This window comes from Nyctereutes procyonoides, unplaced genomic scaffold, assembly GCF_905146905.1.
Source record: "Nyctereutes procyonoides isolate TBG_1078 unplaced genomic scaffold, NYPRO_anot_genome, whole genome shotgun sequence".
NCBI classification, from domain to species: Eukaryota; Metazoa; Chordata; class Mammalia; order Carnivora; family Canidae; genus Nyctereutes; species Nyctereutes procyonoides.
In genome coordinates this window covers 6,286,016-6,311,433 of record NW_026575033.1, presented here as the reverse complement: position 1 = coordinate 6,311,433, position 25,418 = coordinate 6,286,016, and the positions used below count along the sequence as shown (strand labels likewise).

The window sequence follows — 25,418 nt, the reverse complement described above, 5'->3', positions numbered from 1 at the left end:
GAGAGAAAGGAAAGCATGAGCATGAAGGGGAGGGGTAGGGGAAGAGAGAATTCTCAAGCAGACTCCCTGTTGAGCACGGAGCCTGCTGTGAGGCTCAATCCCACAACCCTAGACCTTAAGATCATGATCTGAGCCAAAATCAAGAGTCAAATGCTTAACTGACTGAGCTATCCAGGCTCCCCTATAACCTTTTTAAAGGTTTATAACCTTTTTCATTTCATATATTGTGAATAATCTAACCTATTTCCAAAAAAAGTATTTTAACTGAAAGAGATCTAGATTAAAATATAAATTGCTAACAGTGATGAACTCTGGTTGATGGGATTTGTGAATTTTTTTTCTTTCTTCTTATCTGAATTTTCTAGTTTTTTCTATAATAGAAATTACTCTTAAAGTTAGAAAAGTAAACCCCAAAAGTTTTTAGAAACATTCATTGTGCCCACTCTTTTTTCTTCTCTTGACTATTTCTATGGTATCACAGTAGGTTCATACGTTTATCTATGAATCTACCCTGAAAGACAGAAGTTGAAATACATCCAAGAAAATAAATGATGTCTTATGAAACCCTTCATTTGCACATCCAGTGGAAATCCCTGCTGTGGTGTTTTCCTCCTACTCCATCTCCTGCCCAGAGACATACAGCCATAAATCATGTCTGTTAATATGGCAGCACTGGGGACAATGAGCATCACCTGTGTTTGCAGGGAACTGTGACGGAGCTGTGAACCAACTTCCTCAAAAGGGGAACCCTGATGATGCTTTCATGACTCTTTTCCTGACAATACACATTGACTTTTAAGATTTTTGAACGTTCTCAAGAGGTCAAAGACTGCCTCCCAACCCCACCATCCTAAGTCTGCGCCTATAAAATTTATCTCCATTTTAATAAAACTAAAGAACTTCAAAGAAAAAGGAAAAATGAGAAAACATGAAAGACGGTATTTCCAAGGACACAAGGAAGACAGAAGAGAGAACCCCTTCTTGAACACATAAAAAATGGTTTACACATTTTCTACATGACTTCTTGTAGAAAGACAGATCCTATAAGACTTTTTATTAATAATAAATTTATTTTTTATTGGTGTTCAATTTGCCAACATACAGAATAACACCCAGTGCTCATCCCGTCAAATGCCCCCCTCAGCGCCCGTCACCCATTCACCCCCACTCCCCGCCCTCCTCCCCTTCCACCACCCCTAGTTCATTTCCCAGAGTTAGGAGTTTTTATGTTCTGTCTCCCTTTCTGATACTATAAGACTTTATGCTAAAACACGTTCAAACAAATTCTACAGTTTGAAAAATACATTAAAACCAAAAACTTCATATAAAACCCAAGTACTAACAGTAATAAACACATATTTATATAAATTAGCTGCCACAGTCAGCTACATAATATAAGAACACAGGCCCTCATACTACTCATACCTAGGATAAATTGACAATGCCTCCATTACTACTCGGTGAAGACATGGGTGAGACAATGTAATTTTTCTGAGGCCTCTATTTATTCATTTATAAAAAACAAAAACAAATTTTTACCAAGGATCAACAAATTAAGAGAGTATAATTTCTGACTCAATATTATAATTTGCTTATATGATTTAGTCTCTGATAGGTTCCTTAAATACAAAATCAAGCTACCAAAAGGCTCTCTCAGCTGAGAGGTGCATGGTACCATCACCTGAGACAGTAAACTAGTAAACTAGTGGAAAAGATCAGAAAGAATGGGGATATGCACAGATGAGGGCATTGTGACTAATTCAGTTTATACATTTTGAATTTAAGATGTAAAAAGAACGTCAGTGTGAAAAAGTCTCAGATATAGGTGAAGTTCAAGACAGGGGTCATGCTAGACTTGCCGATGGACTAGGGAAGCCATCTATTCACAACCCTGAATATCAATACCCATTAGAATCAGCCAGGAGTATTGTATAATCCCTAGAGTTCTGATTTAATTGTCCTGGGGTACAATGTTCATAGCAGCAATGTCCACAATAGCCAAACTGTGGAAGAAGCCACAATGTCCTTCGACAGATGAATGGATAAAGATGTGAGATATATATATATATATATATATATATATATATATATATATATATCTCCATTGTGTATATATATATATCTCCATTATATATATGTATATATATATCTCCATTGTATATATATATTCCATTGTGTGTGTGTGTGTATATATATATATACACACACACACATATATATATATATATATATACAATGGAATATTAATCAGAAAAGATGAATACCTACCATTTACATCAATGTGGATGGAACTAGAGGATTTATGTTGAGTGAAATAACTCAATCGGAGAAAGACAATTATCATATGGTTTCATTCATATATGGACTATAAGAAATAGTGCAGAGGACCATAGGGGAAAGGAGGAAAACTGCATGCGGAAAAATTAGAGAGGAAGACAAACCAAGAGAGACTTCTGACTCTGAGAAACAAATATAGGGTTGCAGAAGGGGAGATGGGTGGGGGGATGGGTAACTGGGTGATGGGCATAAAGGAGGGCACATGATGAGATGAGCACTGGGTGTTATACTATATATTGGCAAACTGAATTTAAATAAAATGTAAAAAAATAAATTTAATTAAAAAAATAATTGTCCTGGGCAAGGGCCTGGGAATCAGTGTCTTTTTTATTTCTTTCTACCCAGATTTCATTCAACATTCTGTTTTGTTCATTCAACAAATATTTCGTTTACATAGATGAATTCTTTTATTCATTTTTTAAGATAAAGTTCACATAATATAAAACTAGCCATTTTAAAGTGTTTATCAGCTCAATGGCATCTAGTATATTCACAATGTTGTACAATCATCACCTTTATCTACTTTTTTTTTTAAGATTTTATTTATTCATGAGAGATGCAGAGAGAGAGACAGAGAGAGAGAGAGGCAGAGACACAGACAGAGGGAGAAGCAGGCTCCACGCAGGGAGCCTGACGCAGGACTCGGTCCTGGGACACCAGGATCACTCCCTGAGCCGAAGGCAGACACTAAACTGCTGAGCCACCCAGGGATCCCCTCCTTTATCTACTTCTAAAACATTTCCATCATCCCAGAAGGAAACCCTGTGCCCATTAAACAGTCATTCCCCATTCCTCATCCCTTAGGCCCTGGAAACCACTAATCTGCTTTCTGTCTGGATGGATTTACTTATTGTGAAATATTTTATGAATGGAATATGTGATCACACATAATCTGTGATCTTTTCTGACAGCTTCTTTCACTATGTATATGTTTGAGGTCCATCCATATTGTAGCATGTGTACCTGTGCTTTTTCCTCTTTATGTCCAAATAACATTCCACTGTATGAATATACTACACTTTGTTTATCCATTCATCTACTAGTGGACACTTGGGTTGTTTCCGCTTTTAGACTATTGTGAATAGTGCTGTTATGAACATGAAATACAAATATTTGTTTGATTACCCAATTTTAATTCTGTGGGTTGTATACCTAAGCAGTGGGATTGCTGCGTCATATGATAATCCCACATTTAAATTTTTTTTTAAAATTTTTTTAACTTTTATTTATTCATGATAGTCACACACACACACAGAGAGAGAGAGAGAGAGAGAGAGAGGCAGAGAGAGAGAGAGGCAGAGAGAGAAGCAGGCTCCATGCACCGGGAGCCCGACGTGGGATTCGATCCCGGGTCTCCAGGATCGCGCCCCGGGCCAAAGGCAGGCGCCAAACCGCTGCACCACCCAGGGATCCCCCCCCACATTTAAATTTTTGAGGAAAAAATTGTTTAAGTTCTCTAGATGATTCAGTGTAAATCTGGTGTTGAGAATCATTAATGTTGAAGATGAATGAAGTCATGAAAATAAATGGAATGCACCAAGGAGAAGATATGGGTGGGAATATGAAAAGGCCAAAGGCAAAAAACCTTGGAAATACATTTCAAAGGCTGCTGAGAAGATCGCATAAGGAAGATACATAGGAGGAAAAAGAGGTGTCATGGAAATAAATGAGAATCCAGTGGGGGGAGCCATTGACATCAGATGCTAAGGAGAAATCAAGAATATGATTGTTGCATATGGCAAGATGGAGGTCACTAGAGTCTGGGGATCTGCTAGCTTTACTGAGGCCCTGCTTTCAAGGAGTTGAGGCCTATATGAGATGCAAAGTAGAAGAGAGGTGAGAACTGTAATATACTCTTATTCACTATCCCATGACACTCAGGAACATACAGTGCAGATATCAAGCTTAACAAAAATGTTATTAGACCAACCGGTTTATACCTCAACAAATCATGTGGCAATGTCCCTGACAGCTACAAAAGTAAACCACACTAAAGTATTGACCAGTACCTGTTTTGCTGACCATATTATGACCTTTCTAGGATTTTAACTACATGGAAAATATTTGGGTATAATAATATATAATTAGCTAAATTGAGTCTAATGTCAGCAAAATATTTAACAAATTCTTACATTATTTCCTCTATTTTCTGCCTAAAATAGTTTTAGCTTAAAAGTATTTATCAGTTTTTATAAAACATTCACCAGTCTCTGAATCAATATTGATGGCAGACAGTGCTTCATGATTTCACTGATTTATTTCCCAAAAGAAATTATTTTCTTCTATTATTAAAGAAAAGGGTAACCTTAACAATGACTGAGTTTTAAAGATGAAAAGTGAGAATTAAGGTCAACCTTATGTTTGAAGTCATATTAAATTTAACTTAGGTTTAAATTCTCAATGAATAGTAAGCAACATCTGAAGTACACGAGTGCTTTTATTAAAAAAAAAAAAAAAAGTATGTGTTGTTTTTTTTTTTTTTAAATCTTGAGTGTGAGACCAGCCAAGAAATGTCTCCTGGAGCGGTAAAGTAGTACACTATCCTAGATTCCTTTTTTCAATTAGCGCTTCTATTTTGTAGACAGTAACAGTATTTAATTTGAAATTTCCTCTTTCTGTGCCAATTCCAGTTTGAACTCCTTCCTGTGAAGTCTTTGAGTGTACAGCTTTATGTGACACACAAAGCCCTCTGAAAGCAGCCAAAGAAAGAAGGGGGAAAAAGATGTTTTTCTTTAGTATCAAGCACCTGGCAAGCAAAGAGCGTGTTCCTGTAAAGCCTTGAAGGCATTCCTGCTCTCCCCTGAGAATCCAAACGGCCTCGTTTTGATTTCCCTTTGAAAAACCATGAAGTTGGAGCACGTTTGCTTTGATTTACAGTTTACCAGACTTTTCCATGTTGTTTCTTGTTACTTATTTCTGCTCAACAAGTCAGGGTGACGGCCTCTTGACCAACTGGCAGTTGGCAGGAAGAGGGACTCCCTCACCCATGACTTCTGGCTCTGAGTGAGACAACCTCTTATGCTGAGGACCTCACAGAAATAAGGTACCTACTCAGCAGCTTCACAACACAGACACAAAGAGGAAATTAGGAGAAAAGTGCATTTCACTACAGTTCATCCCCTTCTTGCTATTTGCATGTCCCTGAGCTAACCTGTCCAAATGGAACACAGCAAAGAAAGCACAGTATCAGCTACTTAAAAAAGGAAGCCATTAGACAGGACAACAAAGCAAAGTGAAAGAATAAACAGATAAATTGGACTTCATCAAAATTAGGATCTTTTGTGCGGCCAATAATACTTTCAAGAAGATGGAAAGACAGCCAACAGAACAGGAGAAAATATTTGTAAACCATGTTTCTGATGAGATACTTGTATCCAGCATATATAAAGAACTCTTAAAACTCAATAATAAAAGACAAGCAATCCAATTTAAAAATGAACTTGAATAGACATTTCTCCAAAGAATATATACAAATGGCCAATAAGCACATGAAAAGACATTCAACATCATTAACTATTAGGGAAATGCAATCAAAACTATGAGATACCACTTCACACCCACTAGGCTAAACAATGAAAAGACAGATAATAACAAGTAGATGGATGTGGACAAGCTAGAACACTCACAAACTGCTGGTGGGAATATAAAAGGGTGTGGCTACTTTGGAAACCAGTCTGGTGGTTCTTAAAACATTAAACATAGACTTACTAGCTGACCCAGCATTTTTCTCCTCAGTATATACCCAAGAGAATTGAAAACAGATGGCCATACAAAAACTTGTACATAAATCCTCATAGCAGCATTACTCATAATGGTCAAAAATTATAAACAATCCAAATGCTAATCAATATGGATGAATGACAGTGGTATATCCATACAATGGAATATTATTTACTTGTGAAAAGGAATGAAGTATTGATATATTCTACAACATGGATGAACCTTGAAAACATACTAAGTTAAAGAAATCATAAAAAGACCACATCTTATACAACTGCATTCATAAGAAATGCCCCAAATAGGCAAATCTGTACAGACAAGAAAGCAAATTTGTGGTTGTTTAGTACTGAGGGACACTGTGGGAGGGCAGAGGAGGATGGGGATTGATTAATAATAGATAAGAGGGTTTCTTTTGGGAGTGATTAAAATATTCTAAAATTGGTTGTGGTTATTACAAAACTCTAAATATACTAAAAACCATTGAACTACACATTCTACATGGGTTAATTGTATGATATGTAAATTATATCTCAATAAAGTTGTTTTAAAAAGAGAGAGAGAGAGAGAGAATGAGAGAAAACCAGGACACATGGTCTTTCATTTCTAGTTGCTCTGGTCATTCCTCACTATCCCAAGTCCCATTTAGTTGTACTAAGTTTCCTGATTTAGAAGAAACACAAAGTTCTTATTCATTGTTTCAAACACATTTGAATTTGTTCCTCACCCTGAGGTCCTTGAACAACCTACAACCAAGCACAACAGCTACACTCCTTATACTCCTTTTGACCATGAGGGCACCACCAGCCACTATTCCAGCTCTCGTTGGCCTTTGATGAGGCCAAATTATGGAAAGAGATCAAGAGAGCAGCATAAAATGATAGAGAACTATCATCATGTGAACAGTTTCAGGGTTCTGAGTAGGGAGGTGTATTGATGGAAAAATGGCAACAAATTGTTTGCTCTAAAATAAGAACAACTGGGAGTGGGAAGCAAGGTTAGAGAGAGAGACAAGGAGAGACTTTCCTGTTAGCTCTCCCCCAGACTTATTGGTCATCCCAAACAAGCAGTGTCATGAGAGGTCTGGGTAGAGTAGCATGGCAGATGATGTTCCAAGGGACTTTTAGTAAAGCAGAAAGAGCAAGACCATCTTGTCAATGTAATAACCATTATTCTGAATAGACCATGATTAAATCCAAAAGAGGAGTTCTAAAAGGATTAATGCCCAAGTGAGGAATTTAAAAGCATCCTGATAACTGACTTCTGACAAAATATCCAAGAAAACAAGGTATGAAAAAATGTATAACATAAAAGAGCAAGCACAAATGAGATTATTAATCCAACGATACGGATTGTGTATTTAATCACATACCAGGTACCGCCTAAGCACAGCGTTTTCAGAAATGGACAGAGCTCTTCTCACCTTTTAAGTTGTTTGCTGCATAATTGGGGTCATGCTGCTCATTGCTCTAGTAGTTTATTTTCTTTATAATTCTGACTCAAATCTCTATGAGAACTGGACCTCGCATAGCCAGTAGTCAATGGAATGTTGCAATGTCCACCCACAAAAACCTTCCCAGATTTCATGAAAAAAAAAAAAAAAAAGAACAACAAAGTCCTTCACCTGAAACTAATATAACACCATATGTCAAGTAGCTGGAATTAAAATAAAACATTAAAAAAAATTCAACAAAGTTGTCTGGGTAGGTCCTAAAACAAAAATTGCCAACCAAAGCTCCTTATTGACTGAATAGAAATATCCACTGTATATCCCATAAATCTTGGAATTTGAGCTCAGATACACAAAGTCAAGGAACCAAGTATGCAGGGCTCTTCTAACTTTCCACACTTGCTCGTGGCAGACTTATTCTAGTTAATCTCCCTGGAGAGAGGCCCTGGCTCTTCTTTTCTCAGATGACAATAAACAAAACTGCAAAAATCACTAACTGCTTCTTCCCCCCAAATCTGTGGACGGTTAAATTAGTATTTTTATTTTGCTTTTTAAATTTTATTTATTTATTTATTTAAAAGATTTTATTTATTTATTCATGAGAGATAGAGAGAGAGAGAGAGAGAGAGAGAGAGAGGCAGAGACACAGGCAGAGGGAGAAGCAGGCTCCATGCAAGGAGCCCAACACGGGACTTGATCCCAGGACTCCAGGATCATGCCCTGGGCCCAAGGCAGGCACCAAACTGCTGAGCCACCCAAGGATCCCCTATTTTAGTTTTTTTAAATGAAACTTTATCCCTATACTTTTAATGCACTATTTTTTTAAAAAATAAAAACACAGGATACAGCCACATTGGAACATGAACCACGAAAAGCCTGTGCATGCCTACCTGCAGCATATGACAGCTTTACATGAAAGCGCCAAATCCAGGAAGCTTCTCCTGACTTCAAAGGAGAGAGCATACTTCAGGGTGTGGCCATCGATGATGAGGGCCACATCGTTCTCCTTGCCCAACAGATTCCCGAGGTCAGTGCAGTGCTGGGTAATGGCTGCCCTTGTCGCCTGAAACAAGAGTGGAAGGGGGGAGGGGATCATGTTTTTATGTGTTTGATATATCAAAAACAGAACTTAAGAAAAAAATCACAAGTTCCTTAAAGTGAGAACATGCCCATTCTAATGTAAAACACATAGCGTTCAATTTGTTGTGAGTATATATAAATGCACATTAAAATTCCATTGAACTGCCTGCTAGGTCTGTTTTATGGAAGAAAACATCCCCTTTAATGATATTTACATTTGATATTTACAATAACCTAGTCTGGTTACAGTCCAGGCTGAACTAGAGCATCCAAATTCTTCTCCTTTGGAACTTTAATTGCTAAGGTTCTCATGACTCTTTTTCTCCCTTCATGGTGCCTCTGGAACAGGAAACTCCATATAAACAAATGTGTGATGTTATTTTTTTTCCAAAAGATAAAGTTGCTAAAAAATGGCAAACATTTCTCAGTTTGCTAAAGATAATCTTTAAAAGCCCCCAAGAAGTATTAGGGGATATAAAATTAACATAAAAAATTAATTTCTATCCTCTGCTGAAATGTACAGATTAAATCACTTCTCCCCATGGGTCACCAGAAGAAGACACAAATTGATCATTTTTCCCATGTTACAGAAAATATCTAATAAAATTAAACATTTTAAAACAGTACTTTTTAAAACATTACTACCAGCCTAAGTAAGTGCGTTGGTATGATGTCTCTTATGCAATTAAAGCACAGAATCATTCTTTGGATTTTAAAAAAAAGTATGTCTGATTTCCCAGTGAATTTATGACTATGAATAGGATATCTGGTTCAAATATAAGAATTAAATTTTTGGATCATAATAAAAGATATGGTTTAAGCTAATCAGAGAAGCACAAAAGTCTGCTGAAATTATTCTGTTTGGACAACTGTCCTTTGGCTATTAAGCTACATTTACAAATAATTTATCCACCTGATAACATGAATTACTGTCTTAAAGAAATATGTTGCATGAACAGGAATCTTTCTATTCCTAGTTAAGCTGAGGATCAGCTACCATCACAAAGTGAGGCACAGATTCTTTTGTCTTACTGCTCAGTTTCCATTCTCAACAAGAGACTTGAGACAACACTTATCGGAAAGATGTATTTGAGGCATAACTGTGGTTTAGAGCCCTGTTCTGTGGTCAGATGGCCCAGGATCTGGTCCTAACTCTGTACTTATTACCTCTGTGACCTTGGGCAAGTTACTTCACCTCTTTAAACAGCAATTCTTAAGTGTAAAACAGAGCTAAGAATAGGTACCTCACAGCACTTTTGTCTCTAACAAATGAGCTCATCAGTGCCACCTGCTTAACACTGGTCTCGGGACATAATAAGCACTCAATGAAGCTCATTCTTCCTCTGGTTACTATTTAGTCACTAAGAATTTCCTACATCTAGGAAAATACACAGTTGCGCTACTTCAGGCAGTGAATAAATGCTATCACTGACAATGCCTTCTTTGTCAAGGTAATAACAGAAGCATAATTGATAGAATACTGTCCTAAGAATAAAAGTTGACTTTTAGTAAAACTACAGGTAACTTTATACTTTTTGAATTCTTAATTAGTTGCCTAATTCTGAATCTCAAACAAAACATCTATGTTTACCTTATCTGTGCAAACAGCCTGCCCTTTAGAATCTGGGTAGATAGAAGAAAATCCCACCCACCCAGGGAAATCCCGGTGGGGCATCCTGGGTGTACTCATGGGGGAACTCAGACAAGTCTGGGCAATTCTGAAGAGTGTGCTTGCCAGGGGTCAAGTCATGGTAGACAGAAAAACCTCCTGGGAAATATTTTACTGAAAGAGATGAGGCAAGCTATGCAGACCTGGTCTGTGGACAACATGCCAATATTGTCATGGAAGCACAATCTAGCCTACTGTCCGAAGGACACTTCCAATTGCCACCCCCTCCCCATGGATTTATGGAGGAAAAGGTTAAAGAATACAAATCCCTGAGATGAGGAGACCCCTGTCTGTGGCTTTTTTTCTAAGGGGGCACAGTACAAATGAAGATATGCAGCAGTAGTAATATTATGAAGGGTACTTTCTCCACTTAGGGTTATTTCTGGCCCAATCATGAAGACAGACTGGACCCTTCTTCCTCAGCCCAAGTGCTGGCAGCTCACCACCTATGAGGCTCTGAGGCAGGAGCAGAGAGGGTGCCCAGTACTGGGAATGTGAATGGCAGAAATGTAGCTACTGAGGAAACCAAGTTCCTGAGACAAATACAATCTTCCCTGTCCCTCTACGATTGGTCAACCAACAAATTGTGCAGGGAAGGACCTCAAGAGGGAACTGGAGTTTCAACTGTGGGAGGCAGGACACAGAGTTGCACACATGGCCCCTCTTCTTGAGAGACTCGTATGCAAAGGCCAACAGTGGTCTGGGGAACATGGAGGATACTAAGTTGAAATGTTTTCAGGTTGAACCACAAAAAGTGCTATAGACTGAATGTTTGTATCCTCCAAATTCCTATATTGAAACCCTAATCCCTGGTGTGGTGGTATTTGGAGGTGTGGCCTTTGGAAGGTAACTGGGTTACAAGGGGGAAGCACTCACCTGAGATTAGTGCCCCTATGAGAAGCTACCAGTTGCAGAGAAACCACCAGACATTACTAGGTTACTATGTGGGCCATTCAGCCTTCCTGGTACATTTTGCATTACATTTTCCTTTTTTTCCCCCCAAGTTTTTATTTAAATTCCAGTTAGTTAACATACAGTATAATATTAATTTCAGGGGTACAGCCCAGTGATTCATCACTTACAACAGCGGGTGCTCATCACAAGTATCCTCCTTAATCCCCATCACCTATTTCCTCTATCCCCCAACCCCACCCGCCTCCCCTCCAGTAACCTTCAGCTTCTTCTCTACCATTAAGAGTCTGTTTCCTGGTCGATCCTTCCTGTTCCTCATATCTCATTCCTCTTGCCTGCAATGTTTTCTGCTCCTCACCTCCTACCTGAACCATCCTGTTCTCCTCTCACTTTGTCTGTGCAGAATCACACCTTTGCCTGTGAGATTGGAAACCTCCCCTACCACCAGAACCTCTCCAGATCCATCCTCTTGCTCCACCCTTGACTTTTCTCCAGCCCCTGCTTTGGTTTTCATTCCAGTGCCCGGTCGGCAATAATCTTTGATCAAACCCAGACTAGCTGGGTTCCCTGCACATGTGTGGTAGAATATAGGTCCCTTCTGTGCAGTTCTCAAGCAAGCCAATCGAAGGAATTACTATCACAAACAGTTCCTTATTCTCAAATGGACTATGATTCAAAAGTCTATTTGTAAGTTAGTTATTGGGCACTTAGAATCTATTTTCCCAGAGGAACGATGTTACAAATTGTGGTTGGATCCCAGGACCTGTTAATGCCTACTTAGCCTAGTCGCTAAAATTTATACTGCAGTCTCTTATTTTAATAAAAAACCAATTACTGAAAGTTACAATGGACTTAGCTGTTACGAGGGGCATAGGGAGTTGGGACCGGGAGTTTCATTCCCAGAAAGATACAGAGCATTCCAAAATCCTTCATTAGAATTTGCCTATTAGGCATGAATATTAAAAAATCTATTTCCAGGTTTTCATACGTGTTCTACAATTTTATTTTCCTTCACGATTAAAAACACACACGACTTAAAGCCAAAATGAGCAAGTGCAATGACAGACTGTTCCCAAAGCCACACCGAACACTCACCTCTCCCTTGCTTGTGCCGTACTGGGAACCCTACATTTTTTAGCAGCAAGCTCAGTATTTGCCTTTGCATTTCCAGTTTTTTAAACAAGATCACGTAAACACCACAGATAGTGCCACACTTAAGTTCAGGAAACTGCTGTCTGCTCAGAGATAAGAGATTTACTGGAAGTTCAGCCTGCCCAACTTATGTGCGGATGGGACCCGAAAGGTAGCTCTACTGTCAGTCATTGTGGATTTAATAAACTGGAAAGATGGAGATTTCTAGAATCTGGATGCATGCCTACCAATTTGCAGGTAGCAGGAATCTTTCCTCAAAATGAAACCATTCCAGCAACACTGAAATCTGTCGAGGCAGGTGACCCGCTCCCTCCACGAGCTTGGCAGTGTCATAAGGAATTTCTTAAACGCTGAGCTAGCAGCAGCTGCCTCAGACCTCACTTTGATGTTCTGCAAATTCCAACGGGCTCAGAGCTGACGATGCTGAAAGCCAGGATGGTTCAAGTTTCATGAGTAGCAATTCAGCCAAATCTTACTTCGCCTTGGAGAGCAAACTCCTTTCTCCTGAATTAACCTTAGGCTAATGAGTATCTAACCATAATGCTCACCCTCTAGACCATGGATTCAAAATGGTTTTGTTGTTTTTTTTTCCATTCCAATCATCCATTTTTCTTGTCCTTGGCCAACTGTCAGGTGTGCCTTCTCTCACCACTGTATTCTATTCTACTATTCCTCCTGTCATTCCCACCGTCCAGCCTCCCAGATGGGCCACAGTGGCAATCTCCTTATTCTTGCCACTTCCATTTTTTTAAACTATCATTTCCATTTCCAATATAATCACACCTGTTTCCTGACAGCAAAATCAGTCTCAATACTTTTGCATTTATAAACCCTAATGGGCACAGAATTTTGTAAAGCTAAAGACAAAGCACAAGTCTAGCAAACCTATTATAGGCAAATAAAGAAGGTGAAGGCTGAAAACAAGCAAATTACTCATGGCCCCTATTGGCAGCTGTTGCCGACCTTTTCGCTTTAGATGTTGCTTTGTTCTAATCAATGAATATCTCTAAACTTAAAGTTCATTAGGAAGTAAGAGGAATCTCTGTTAAGTTTGTAATATTTCAAGGATTTCCTACAATACTAATAATTTCAAGGAAGATGGGATGCTATGTCACAGGCATTGAGCAAACATTCTTAAAAGATAATCTGGCCTCTTGTCACCAAGCACCCACATACCTAGCTGGTACCCTCAGGTCACCTTTAACCCCTCTCTCCCTCAATCAGGCATTCTCTACATGGGCTGCCTCCACCCCCCACCCCCACAAAATGTTTCTATTTCTGATAAAAAAAAATTGTTTATCTTCTTAGATTACTGATATTACCCAATTTACTGAATTCTCAATAATATATATAAGCCTCTATAGAAGTCATGCTTTGGTTAATCACCTTCATTGAGTTATAATTAAACATACGATAAAGTTGAGCCATTTTAAGCGTATAATTCAATGAGTTTTGGCAAAGGTGTGCAGTCACGTCACCTCCTCCATAACCAAGACACAGAACATTTCCAACACCTCAAAATGTTCCCTCCTGCCATCCTGCAGGCAATCCCATTCCCCTATCCGGCCCCTGGCAATCACCTATCCACTCTGTCACTACAGTTTTGCCTTTTCTAGAATGCCGTATAAAAAGAATCAGACTTTACAGTCTTTTCTGCCTGGCCTATTCACTTAGCCTAAGGCTCTGAGATCTGTCCAGTGTTTCTGTGCTTATCAATTCCTTTTTGTTTCTGAGTCCACTGTATAAATATACCACAAATTATTTCATTCACTTGCCATTACACATCTGGGTTGTTTCCAGTTTTAGAATATTGTGAATAATTCTATAAATATGAGTATACTAGCCTTTGTGTGGACATATGCTCCTATTTCTCCTGAGTAGACACCTAAGACTGGAATTACTCTGTTATGCCACCTCTACAGACACACAGAGCAAGTGTATGTCTAACTTTATAGAGATGGTGAGGCTGTTTCTAACTTTAAAAGATGTGGTTATGGGGATCCCTGGGTGGTGCAGCGGTTTGGTGCCTGCCTTTGACCCGGGGCGCGATCCTGGAGACCCGGGATCGAGTCCCACGTCGGGCTCCCGGTACATGGAGCCTGCTTCTCCCTCTGCCTGTGTCTCTGACTCTCTCTCTCTCTCTCTCTCTCACTGTGTGCCTATCATAAATAAATTAAATTAAAAAAAAATTTGTGGTTATGGCATTTTGCTTTCTTACCAGTCCTGCGTGCGTGCTTTGGTTGTTCCTCATCTTTGTCAACACTGGCACATTGGTCTTTTCAATTCTAGACATTCCCATGGGTGTGCAATTAATAGCTTGTATTTGCATTTCCCAAATGATGAATGGTGTGGAATATTTTTCTAATGCTTACAAATTAAATGATTTTGTTTGCTGAGATTTTAAGACACACAAGTAAGCAAAGTGGAATAATGCAGGTAGTATAAATGGGGTCATCCTTGTGCAGAGTGATAACTGCTGTGAACTCACAAACAAGCCCCAATAACCTCTCTTCAGGGGAGCTGGGATACCCTATGTTGCAACTTCTTTTTACATCTCACATCTCTAAAAGATCTACACATTTTCCTGGAAAGGTGTCTTAGGCAGTATGAGAAGAGTGAGTCAGGAGGTGGGGGATATGGAAGAAAACTGGCAGCAGCTGTTAATGAGCAAGTATCATTTATTGGAAGAAAGAGAGAAAGAGAGAGACTTTTTATTCACATAATCTTCAAAGCCTAGAGAAAGTCTGAAAACCTGAAATCACTGCTATTTATTGAAAGACAATGTGACTAACAGTTGTGACTGAGTTCAAGTCATTGACGTCATAAAAATCCCTGAAAATATGTATTTTCCTTTTCACAAAGAAGATTAAATAGCAAACCTACTAGGCTTACTTTATTTTCTTTCAAGAAACTAGATTTTGATTTTAGTACTAGGAATCCTTTTATATGCTGAACAAATATATTCTTGAATAAAAAATAATTTATATGCTTTAAGAAGCATTCTTATTCCAATCTTGACTATGAATCTTTTTTTTTGCAATTTTTTAAAAAAATGTGGAATTCTTCTTAAAGGAGATAACCCTTTTCCTATAAGAAAACAATTTCGAAGTGTGACCCTCCTGTGAGAAGAATGCAAAATCAGCATTTGTAAGTGATCAGTCAGCTGTTGTATAAAATGGCCCTCCATAATTCCATGGAATAGATGCTTGTCACACATTTGTCCAGACTGGATCTTTGGGAGTCACTGTATACTTCAGAGACAACAATGAATCAATGCCACAGTTGATATCACACTAACTACGAATAATTCTACTATGAACATAACCACTTTACCTTAATTAATTTCCTGACCGTTAGGCATTTAAATTTTTAACTTTCGATGTATCAATGTTATAGTCACTGCACTATTTTTAAAATCTTCTTGATTCCTGGGGTTATTATAAAGTGCCCAGACCAAACACAATGGTGATCGAGTTTATAAATTAAAAAAGAAATGACTACAGAAAATAATCTCTAGACAATTAAAATTTGCAGTGTTTTTAACGAACTATGTGATTACATATGTCAGATAAACTTTAGCAAAGGAATATGGAGTGCTATTGGTCTCACACAGAAAGATAAAACTACCAGTTGCAAACCAGAGATCTACATTTGGCTTACAGTGACAAACACTGGAATCTGTTATGTCACCCTAGAAAGTACAGCATAAGCAATGTAAAGTCATTTCAATTCCTGAACTACTTATTTGCTTTATGATAAATCAGTTTCTTAAAAAAAAAATATGCTCACTTTCTGAACAATCCTTACAGATGCCATGAAAAAAAATAAACATAATAATCTTAATTAGTTAATTTCCTGCCCTTAAGGACTTAAAGTTTTAACTTTAATATTTCAATAATACAGTCACTGCACTTTCTACTAAAGTCTTCTTGACTCTGAGAGGAATTACAATGTGCCCAGACTGTGTTCAACTTGTGCAAACAACAAATGAGAACTGTAAAAAAATTCTGAAAGAGACAGTGAACGCAGGTCATTAAAAAAAAAATTCCCAAATCCATGTGTGGCAGCTGTCAGCTGTTGGAGGGAATAACAGAATATCTTGAAGGGTGTAGCCACATGAAGAAAACGCGATCTTGGGCTCACCACTAGTACCTACCAAATCAAAAAGATTGCACTCACAGGGCTGAGACTGGCCACCACCCACAGCTCCCCAGGCTACAGCTAAGCCACCATGGGCAGGTTCCAAGAAGCACCTGCCAGTGTGACCTCTTCTATTTTCCTTGAATCAGTAGGAGTTAGGGGTACAGAGAGAGTTATGTGAGAGGAAAGAACAGCTGTATACAAATCCTCTGCTGTGTTAGGAAATATTTCATGTTTATGTGGAACACTGTTAGCACATTTAAAACTGGGAGTACTTTCTAAATGATAGTTTCCAGTGGGAAAAGCCAGTGGCATACATTATATATATATGTGTATATATATATATACACACACATGTATATATGTACATATATATATACATATATATATGTATATATGTATGTATGTATATATATACACATACAGACTTTCAAAATGAAACCAAATAAGCCAGAAAGTGCAGAGAAAGTCCCATTTTCACTGGAGACCACCACAATGATGAATGAGCAAGGAGGAACTTGCAACATATGGACCTGGCCAGAAGGTTCCCCTAATTGTGCAGACTCCATAGCCAACCAGGGTAGGTGAGGGCAGGCTCAGAGTCAGGCTGGAATACACCTCACCGTTCTCTTCTCTACATGTCCAGGCAAAGATTCAAGGCTACAGAGGTAGACAGAAGTTTACATTGAAATATAGAGCAAAGAAAAAAAAATCCTTCACTTAACCTTTAGCTATGAGAGCCTATAATGTGCACAGACTTCTAGGGGTGGAGAGGCCCACAGGCAAGGAAGGAGCGACTCCTCCGAGGAGGGCACCCAATAGCCAAAGACTGCTGTGTGCCCAGGACATCCGTGAATACCCTAGCAGGTACTGATGTGGCCCGTAAGGCATGAGGAAACAGGCACAGTGAGGAAGGTGCTGGGGGTGGGCAGGCTGGGAAGACAGGGGACAGGACAGGAAGCATTTGCACATCCTGTCAGAGCCCATAGGGAGCCAGCAGAGGCTTCTACGTGAAAATAACACACTCAGACGTCCCTATGTGGAAGCTCCCCACCAACGGTAGAGATGATGGATTGGAATAGGAAACAGACCAGCAAGGAGCCTTCAGATGATGAGTCTCAGCTTTGACTGGGATAATAGAGACCAACACCAAGAAATGCATTTCAGAAGGAGACACAGTGCCTGGTGAGTGGTCAGAGGGCAGAGAGAGGGTATGGGGATAAGCAGTGTCTGGCCTGGTAGGTAAAAGAGGTCAGTTGCTGGGAAGGGGACATAACAGGATTGGGGGAGGGGTGGGAGACTATGACTGGGGGGTCAGAAGATAATTCATTTTGACTTCATGTACAGAGTTGGCTCTTTTGTTCAAGAGCAAGCTACCAGTCCATGCAAAACTGGTGAAAAGGCCTGCAGGAACAGTGGGGGATTATGGAGCCTCTCCGGCCCTGGACCACCCAACACTGCTCTCTAGGGACACTGCTACTCAGAAGTCCCTCCAACTTCTGCACCCCCATCAATGTCTGCAGAGCTCTGAGCGAACATCCGGCAGCCATCACTCGTCCTTTGTGGATCATATAACCTCTCAATCAATGCTGGTTGAAGAATGGAAAAAGAAACCATTTGGGTAGTTTCCTTACCACTCCCTCTGGGTGAAAAAAGCAAACAAACAAATCACTCAGCATACAGCAGGTGCTGAGAAAATGCTTGCCACCCCTTGTTTGGGAGATATTTGCTGCTTCCTGAACTCCTGACCCTGACCAGAACAATCGCTCACTGTCTGTTGTGAATCATCTCTTCTCTGCTTCTGCTGGTCCCTTTTGCACATCACTGCATTCGCCTTGTGACAATGGCCTTCTATTCATATTTTTTAAAAGTATTTGAGACCTTAGCTTGTTGGACCACTCACATGGTAAGTAGCTGTGCATGCCAATTTCGAGGACACAGCCATGCATAGAACTATGAAGACCCCCCTCTCAAGCAGCTTACATGTTGGTGAGGAAACAGGTATGAAGCAAATAGACAACTAATACATGCCATGTTGTACATGCCGTGGAAGAAAGTCAGGTAGGGTTTAGGAAGCAGGAGTCCATCAGGAATTGGGGAGGATGGGTCTCAAGAAGGCCGTGACTGGATTGTAGGCAGAACTACAACAGTTTATGCTTAACTGGACAAAAGGTCTCAACGGTCAATCTGAATGGCCAGGAAATAAAATCAATAGGTTGAGTTTAGGTTAGTTATTCATCTCCTATTTTTTTTTTAAAAAAAAACTTTTTTAGCCAAAATTTAAAAGCCAGGTGATTTCACATGAAAACTCTGATACTCAACTTCTCTTGAAAAATTACAGTACCTGGGACCCTTGGCCCATGTTCCTACAAAGCAATACCCAGCTATATTCAACAAGTACACCCTGGCCATAGTGCCCCAGTCCCTATTGCCTTGCCAGTACTGGAATGCCAAGTGTCACTGGTCACCGGGAATGTGCTACTCTGTTGCTCTGACCCACACCTCCATCAAAAGTGGAAATAAGAAGTGCAAGGGCACACCAGAGCTTCCTGGTGAGGGGTCACAGAGCTCCATTAGGATTCCTACCATGTCTCTGGCCCTGTGGGCCTGTGCCATAGCCTCCCAAGTTTGTGAGCACTTGTTCTTTAATTTCTAATGGAACGTAACTCTGGATCCCACCATGGCTCTGTGCAGATTCTCATTAGGGTTGTCATGGACAGTTGCTAATACAGACATGGTGCCGGAGCCTTTATTCTATCCAGTTGATAAAGGTTCACTCCCTAAAATTAAACAAATAATACTGAGAGAACATACAAATTCCCAGATTTAAAACCCAAAAGCTATCAAGAGGAATGAGGATTTCCTGAAGCTTCTTAAATTGCTTTCTGCAGAGATTTCACTTTTAACACATAAAGGCACACATGCACACACACAATTTTCCAGATGACTAGCATTTCTATAGGGAAAAACAAGGTGTCAGTTTTAGTACTGAAAATTTTAATAAGATGGCATATTGCATGGAGTTAATAACCTTGACTCTGCCTATGAGAACTTCTTCATTCATGTATACATTTTTGGGCTCCTAAGTCTTAGTCCTAAATGTTTGAGAGAAGAGATGAAAGTTATTGAGAAAAAAAATACATATGAATACACACACACATGCACATATATACCCATATACATACATACACTATGTATTTGATATACTGTGAAAAAGGCATAAAATATATAAAATCTTCATTATAAAATACATATTATCTACCCTACCAAATATATATGTATATATGTATATATGCGTATATATTACATACATATGTGTGTGTGTGTATAATATAAAGCAGAAATCACTTTTGTGAATCTTAAGAAGTTAAACTCAATTCTACAAACTCTACGCTGTGACATACAGGTGATAGTGAAAGTACGGGACAAAAAGATGGAGAACCACCTCACCTCCCACCAGGTGCACATGAATGAAAAACCAGGCTAAGTACTATATTATGTAAGACTGTGAAGAAAAGAATGAGAACGTACATGACAAAGACATAGATTCTAATAGTAAGAGCAGGGAAAACTGGACAAAAGGGACTCTGTCAAGGAAAACAATTCTGCAAAAGAACTGCAGCTTGATATCTGACCTCACCTGTCAGTGTATCTAAGAGGAACAGCTAGAGACACTCAAGAAAGCTGGGCTTGGGACAAGGAGAAAATCCTGCAGTAAGAAAGCTGAATTTCTGAATTCTGTAAGATAAACAATTCAGGGCTCATGAGGTCCAAGGACCTTTCCTACTTGTATCTTTGGGGATCTCAGCTGGTCTTATGTCCTTAAATATGTTAGACTCACACATTTCTCTTTTTTTATTTAAGATTTTATTTATTTATTCATGAGAGACACAAAGAGAGAGAGAGAGAGAGGCAGAGGCATAGGCAGAGGGAGAACCAGGCTCCCTGAGATAAGCCTGATGTGGGACTCGATCCCAGGACCCCGGGATCACGACCTGAGCTGAAGGCAGATGCTCAACCACTGAGCCACCCAGGTGCCCCTAGACTTACAAATTTATATCTTCAGGTGGAACCTCTCCCCCAAATTCCAGACCTGAATATCTACCACCTAAGTTGGTATCTCTAGTTGGTTGTCTTATGAGGCCCTGCAAAACAGATCATGCCCAGGCTGAGCTCCTGATTCTCTCCTTCCCGAGCCTGCATTAACTCTTTTGAGAATATAAAAAATGGGGACAGAGCGGGGACAATTCCAACCTTCTAGGCACCCAAGCCAAAAATATGGGGGTTATTCTTGTTTCTTTTTTGCACACCCTAAATAATCAATCCATCAGCCAACAACATCACCTGTGTCTTTGAAACACATGTAGAACCTGGCGCCATCCCACTAGGGCCTGGCTAACATCACCCCCAGACCATCAGAGCAGGCTCCTGAACTGCCTCCCCTCTGCTGTCCACCCCCCACGCACACCCTGCACTCTCTTCCTAATGTAACAGAGTCCTGGTAACAAGGCAGATCCTGTCACTCTGTTCCATCTTTGGAAGCTTCTGAAAAGCCAGGGGCTTTACCATGCCCACAGGGCAAAGCACCCCCTCTCCCATGGCTCAGGCCATAGCACCTACTGATAACTTGGTGTTACTCAATATGCCCTGCTGCTACCTTCCAGCCCTTAATACTGGAAAGCTTAGCAGAAGCAAGAGCTTTCCAGTGGCCCCTCCCCTCTTCCCGATGAGATCCTTCTTAAAGACCCTACTATAAGTTATACTCTCCTGGGCACACACATTTCTTTCTCCTGCTTTGTTTCCCTCAGGGCACTTATTTGTCCAAATCTTTGAGTAAAAGGCCATGGGAAACTGGGGGACAAGTTTAGACACCATGCCAACACCTACACCTACAGTGAGGCCTGGACTGAGGAAGTGACAGGATTGAGGACCTTTCAGGAGTAGAACGTACAGGGTTTGGTAACAGTGTGAGGGGCGTGGGTGGGAGTCAGTAACATGGGCGAAGCTTGACAACCTTCATGGAGATGGACAAGGCCAGAGGGATGAGGGAAGGAGAAGGGAGAGGAAGGGTGGGCACAGCAGTCCAATTTCTGAACATGTTAATTAAGGCACATTAACATATGTACTAATATATCCTTCTTAGAAACAGCTCAGAGCCTAATAAACTCCTCCAAAGTAACTGCTAAAGTTTAAGTTACTCCTAAATTTCACAAGCCCAAAGACTCACAGGGGCTCAAATTCACTAGGCATAAAGGTTACAGGTAACACTCTATCATCCAGAACAACAACAACAAAATTACAAACACCAGAAAAATGTGGGAAATGATGATTTGCAGAAGACCAGAGTGTCCCTAGTGCTTGAAACTATGTAGAGAATAAAAAAGAAGTGGCTCTGTTCTCCAGACTTATATTTAATAGGTTCTAAATCCAGCACAGATTTGACCTTTGCTTTAAATAGATTTTCTTGGAGAGGAGGGAAGAAAACATTGATTCATCGGAGACTCCTGAACGACCTACTGTTCACATTACTTGAAATAAAGTCTGCTTTAAATCAGAATTCTTGAGACACAGAAATAAATATACCAAGAGGTTTCTAATTCTATGCTTTCGCCAGCTGATTATTTTCATTCACAACAGTGGATGAACTCGATATGGTCTTTCCAGAAGAAGGCCCATGGCCACAGAGAGAGCACACAGAGGAATCAATCAGATCAATGCCATCCAGGCTCAGACTTCAGCTTGTCTTGTGATCAACACTTTCAATAGAACAAATATGAGAAGTATGTGAAATGGAGATGACTCTTCAGGGGTTTCTAAAGCCCATGTTAATTTAGCAACGTTTGAGGAGTAAGGGAGACCTAGGAGCAGAAATGTTTCCAGTCCGATTGAAAAAGGTTAAACCAGAATTGTTCAATACCAGGACTGTTCACTCAGGAAATGGGAAACACACAAGCTTTCCCACTCAGCTAAATGCAGTCATTAAGATCAATGCCATAGATTTAAGGGCTAATTAGGCAGTTAATATATAATCCTGGTCCTAAACCTTCTTAATCTATTTCTTAGCAATTTTGAGTGTTTCACTGCTCATTTTAAACCATTGTCAGAAGACAGAGAGACAAAACACAAATATATATCAAACAGATGTATGCCTTACAAGCTATTTGCTTCTGTTTGAGGAAGAATTTGAAAATGCACTTTGGGTACCAGGTAGATAAAGGACCTCAGGGCACCAAACAGGTAATAAAGGAACAGCTACAACGTTAAGAAGTAGTGGGGTCTATAACCAACTGGGAAATGTCTGTCTCACCCACCAATATTCACAGTGCTATCCAAACAGAACACTACTACATGCTGCATTTGGCCCACTATCAATTTGACACAAAAATCAAGCATGATCAGAGACTCACAACTAAAAAAAAGGAAATGATTCATACAGCATTTTTCCAAAATGATGAAAGTTTCTTTTTTTTTTCCTATGCAAGCTAGTGTATCTTATTTATTTTTTATTAAGTTTTAAATAATAGGGACGCCTGGGTGTCTCAGTGGTTGAGCGCCTGCCTTCGGCTTAGGGCATGATCCTGGAGTCCCGGGATCGAGTCCCATGTTGGGCTCCCTGTATGGGGCCTGCTTCTCCTTCTGCTTATGCCTCTGCCTCTCTCTCTGTGTGTTGCTCATGAATAAATAAATAAAATCTTTTAAAAAGTTTTAAATAATAATTCTAGTAAAGTTAACACACAGAGTTATATTAGTTTCAGGTGTACAGTACAATGATTCAACAATTCTACATGTTACTTAGTGCTCATCATGATAAGTGTACTCAATTTTTCTGAACAACAAACATCACAACATGCTTTCCCAGATGCCACCACTTGTGATGGAACATCACCCTCTTAGTGGTTATAGGAAAGGAATGGTTTCTGGGCAATTCAGTTGAGATGAGGACTCATACCTATAATCATTTCAGAGCTCTAATGAGAAGAATCAAATACAAATCTGTAGACTTAGGGATGCCTGGGTGGCTCAGCAGTTGAGCATCTGCCTTTGGCTCAGGGCATTCTCCCAGAGTCCTGGGATCGAGTCCCACATTGGGCTTCCTGCAAAGAGCCTGCTTCTCTCTATATGTATCTGCCTCTGTGTGTGTGTGTGTTTCTAATGAATAAATAAAATCTTTAAAAAATAATTTAAAAATAAAAAATCAGTCGACTAAAACAAAGAGTAAATATACGAACTAACATACACACCCACAAAAGTACACACTGAATCCAATAGAAGAATATTACTCTCCACCAATTCAAGCATTTTGAGAACCTTATGTATATAGAAGACAACAAGCAAAAGGACCAACTGTAGCCCATACACCCAGGCCTGATGTAGAGACGGAGTAAAAACCACTCACCTACACTATCAACCAGAGCCTCACCTTGGACATTGCTATGCTCACAAGCTTCATGCCTCAGGGCAATGTGTTTACATAGAGTTTTCCTCCTAATCTTTTTGTCTACTTTATCCCACACACGTTACTAAAATAACCTCAAATTGCACTATTAGCTCGTCATTTTTCTGTTTGTGGTCTTTTGGTATCAATTTATGTCCTATCAAATGCAATATTTGGAGACCAATTTAATGTTTCCTCTTCTTGTTTTATGGTTTACCGTATTAGAGCTTCCAACCTTTTACAGCAAACAACCACAGAATCTCTCTCATTGCATTAAGAATTTTTCCTTCAAAACCAAGGAAAGATTATTAGATATAAAAGAAAGTCATAAATGAATGTGAAACCAGCCAGAAGGGACCTAGCCTGTACCACAGGCCAACCCTGAGCTCCTGGCCCCAGGAGAGCACTACCTCATATTCCCTAAGTATCTTAGCCATCTATGGTGGGGAGAAAGCTTTAATGTTGCTGTAAACCAATACACACATGTGAATCCTCAAAGCGGGCTTCACAGTACAAGAACTTTTGGGAAAGACATACTACAGCTGAGAACCAGGTTCCACATTCCTTAGGGTGTAACTCAATCAGTCAGCCTGCACAAACTCACAAACGACTGCTTTCTGAAGAAAGCTAGCAGAGGAGTGTACCAGAGGGTGCGGGCCTAATCACCAGCAGTATGCCCCATGGAGAGAAAAGAGCCTGCAATAAAGAAGGTGGGGAAAATGACTCTCGTATGAGTTTTAAGAGTTTTCATGACAGATGAAGAGAACTGTGGCCAATTAAAGCAGCAATACAACTAAGAAAAACAACTGTGGGCCAGTGCACCAGGCTGCTCCAGTCACTCAGTCTGGAAGGTGATGAGGGTCCCAGAGCCAGACCACGGGAAAGGATTTTGTGCCTGATTACCACCTCTCAAAACTATATGGTGTTTGGAGAGGAATACAGAGGGAGGATCCAACTAACAATAGGAACCCATGGGAAGGTTGAGAAGACATACTTTGGAAATGGAGTGTGGCTGATACAAACTCTTGACTAAATCTTCTAGAGTCTTTGCTAATACTCCAAGTACTTCTTACTAATAGGGTCTAAATTACAAGGAGTGGCAATCATTTTTTTTCCAAACTTCACTTTGCTTCAGCTATAGTTACACACATATAGTTACACGTGGAAACTGATATGCAGTAATTTTGCTTCATTTTGACGTTTTTCTTCTACATGCTAGCCAAAGACCAGAGTGTTTTTTTGGCCTGGATTATATCCAAACACAGTCACTTGGTAAAGACTCATTCTTCTATCAGAAGGTGAAGCAGATCACATCCCAAGCAGTCAGTCCAAAGTTTTCCTCTTTTCCCATGTGTTTTAAAAGGTACACAAGAGGGATCCCTGGGTGGCGCAGCGGTTTGGTGCCTGCCTTTGGCCCAGGGGGTGATCCTGGAGACCCGGGATCGAATCCCACATCGGGCTCCCGGTGCATGGAGCCTGCTTCTCCCTCTGCCTATGTCTCTGCCTCTCTCTCTCTCTCTGTGACT

General features: G+C 39.9%; 1 protein-coding gene across 1 annotated transcript in view; it reads right to left on the bottom strand.

The window, feature by feature from the left end:
- The window catches only part of ATP8A2 (ATPase phospholipid transporting 8A2), a 491,575-nt gene that overhangs the window by 295,818 nt on the left and 170,339 nt on the right, over positions 1 to 25,418 (bottom strand). Inside the window, exon 24 of the mRNA XM_055317488.1 lies at positions 8,395 to 8,567. Within this exon, the coding sequence (XP_055173463.1) occupies positions 8,395 to 8,567 (173 nt within the window). The remainder of the gene's footprint in view (positions 1 to 8,394; positions 8,568 to 25,418) is intronic.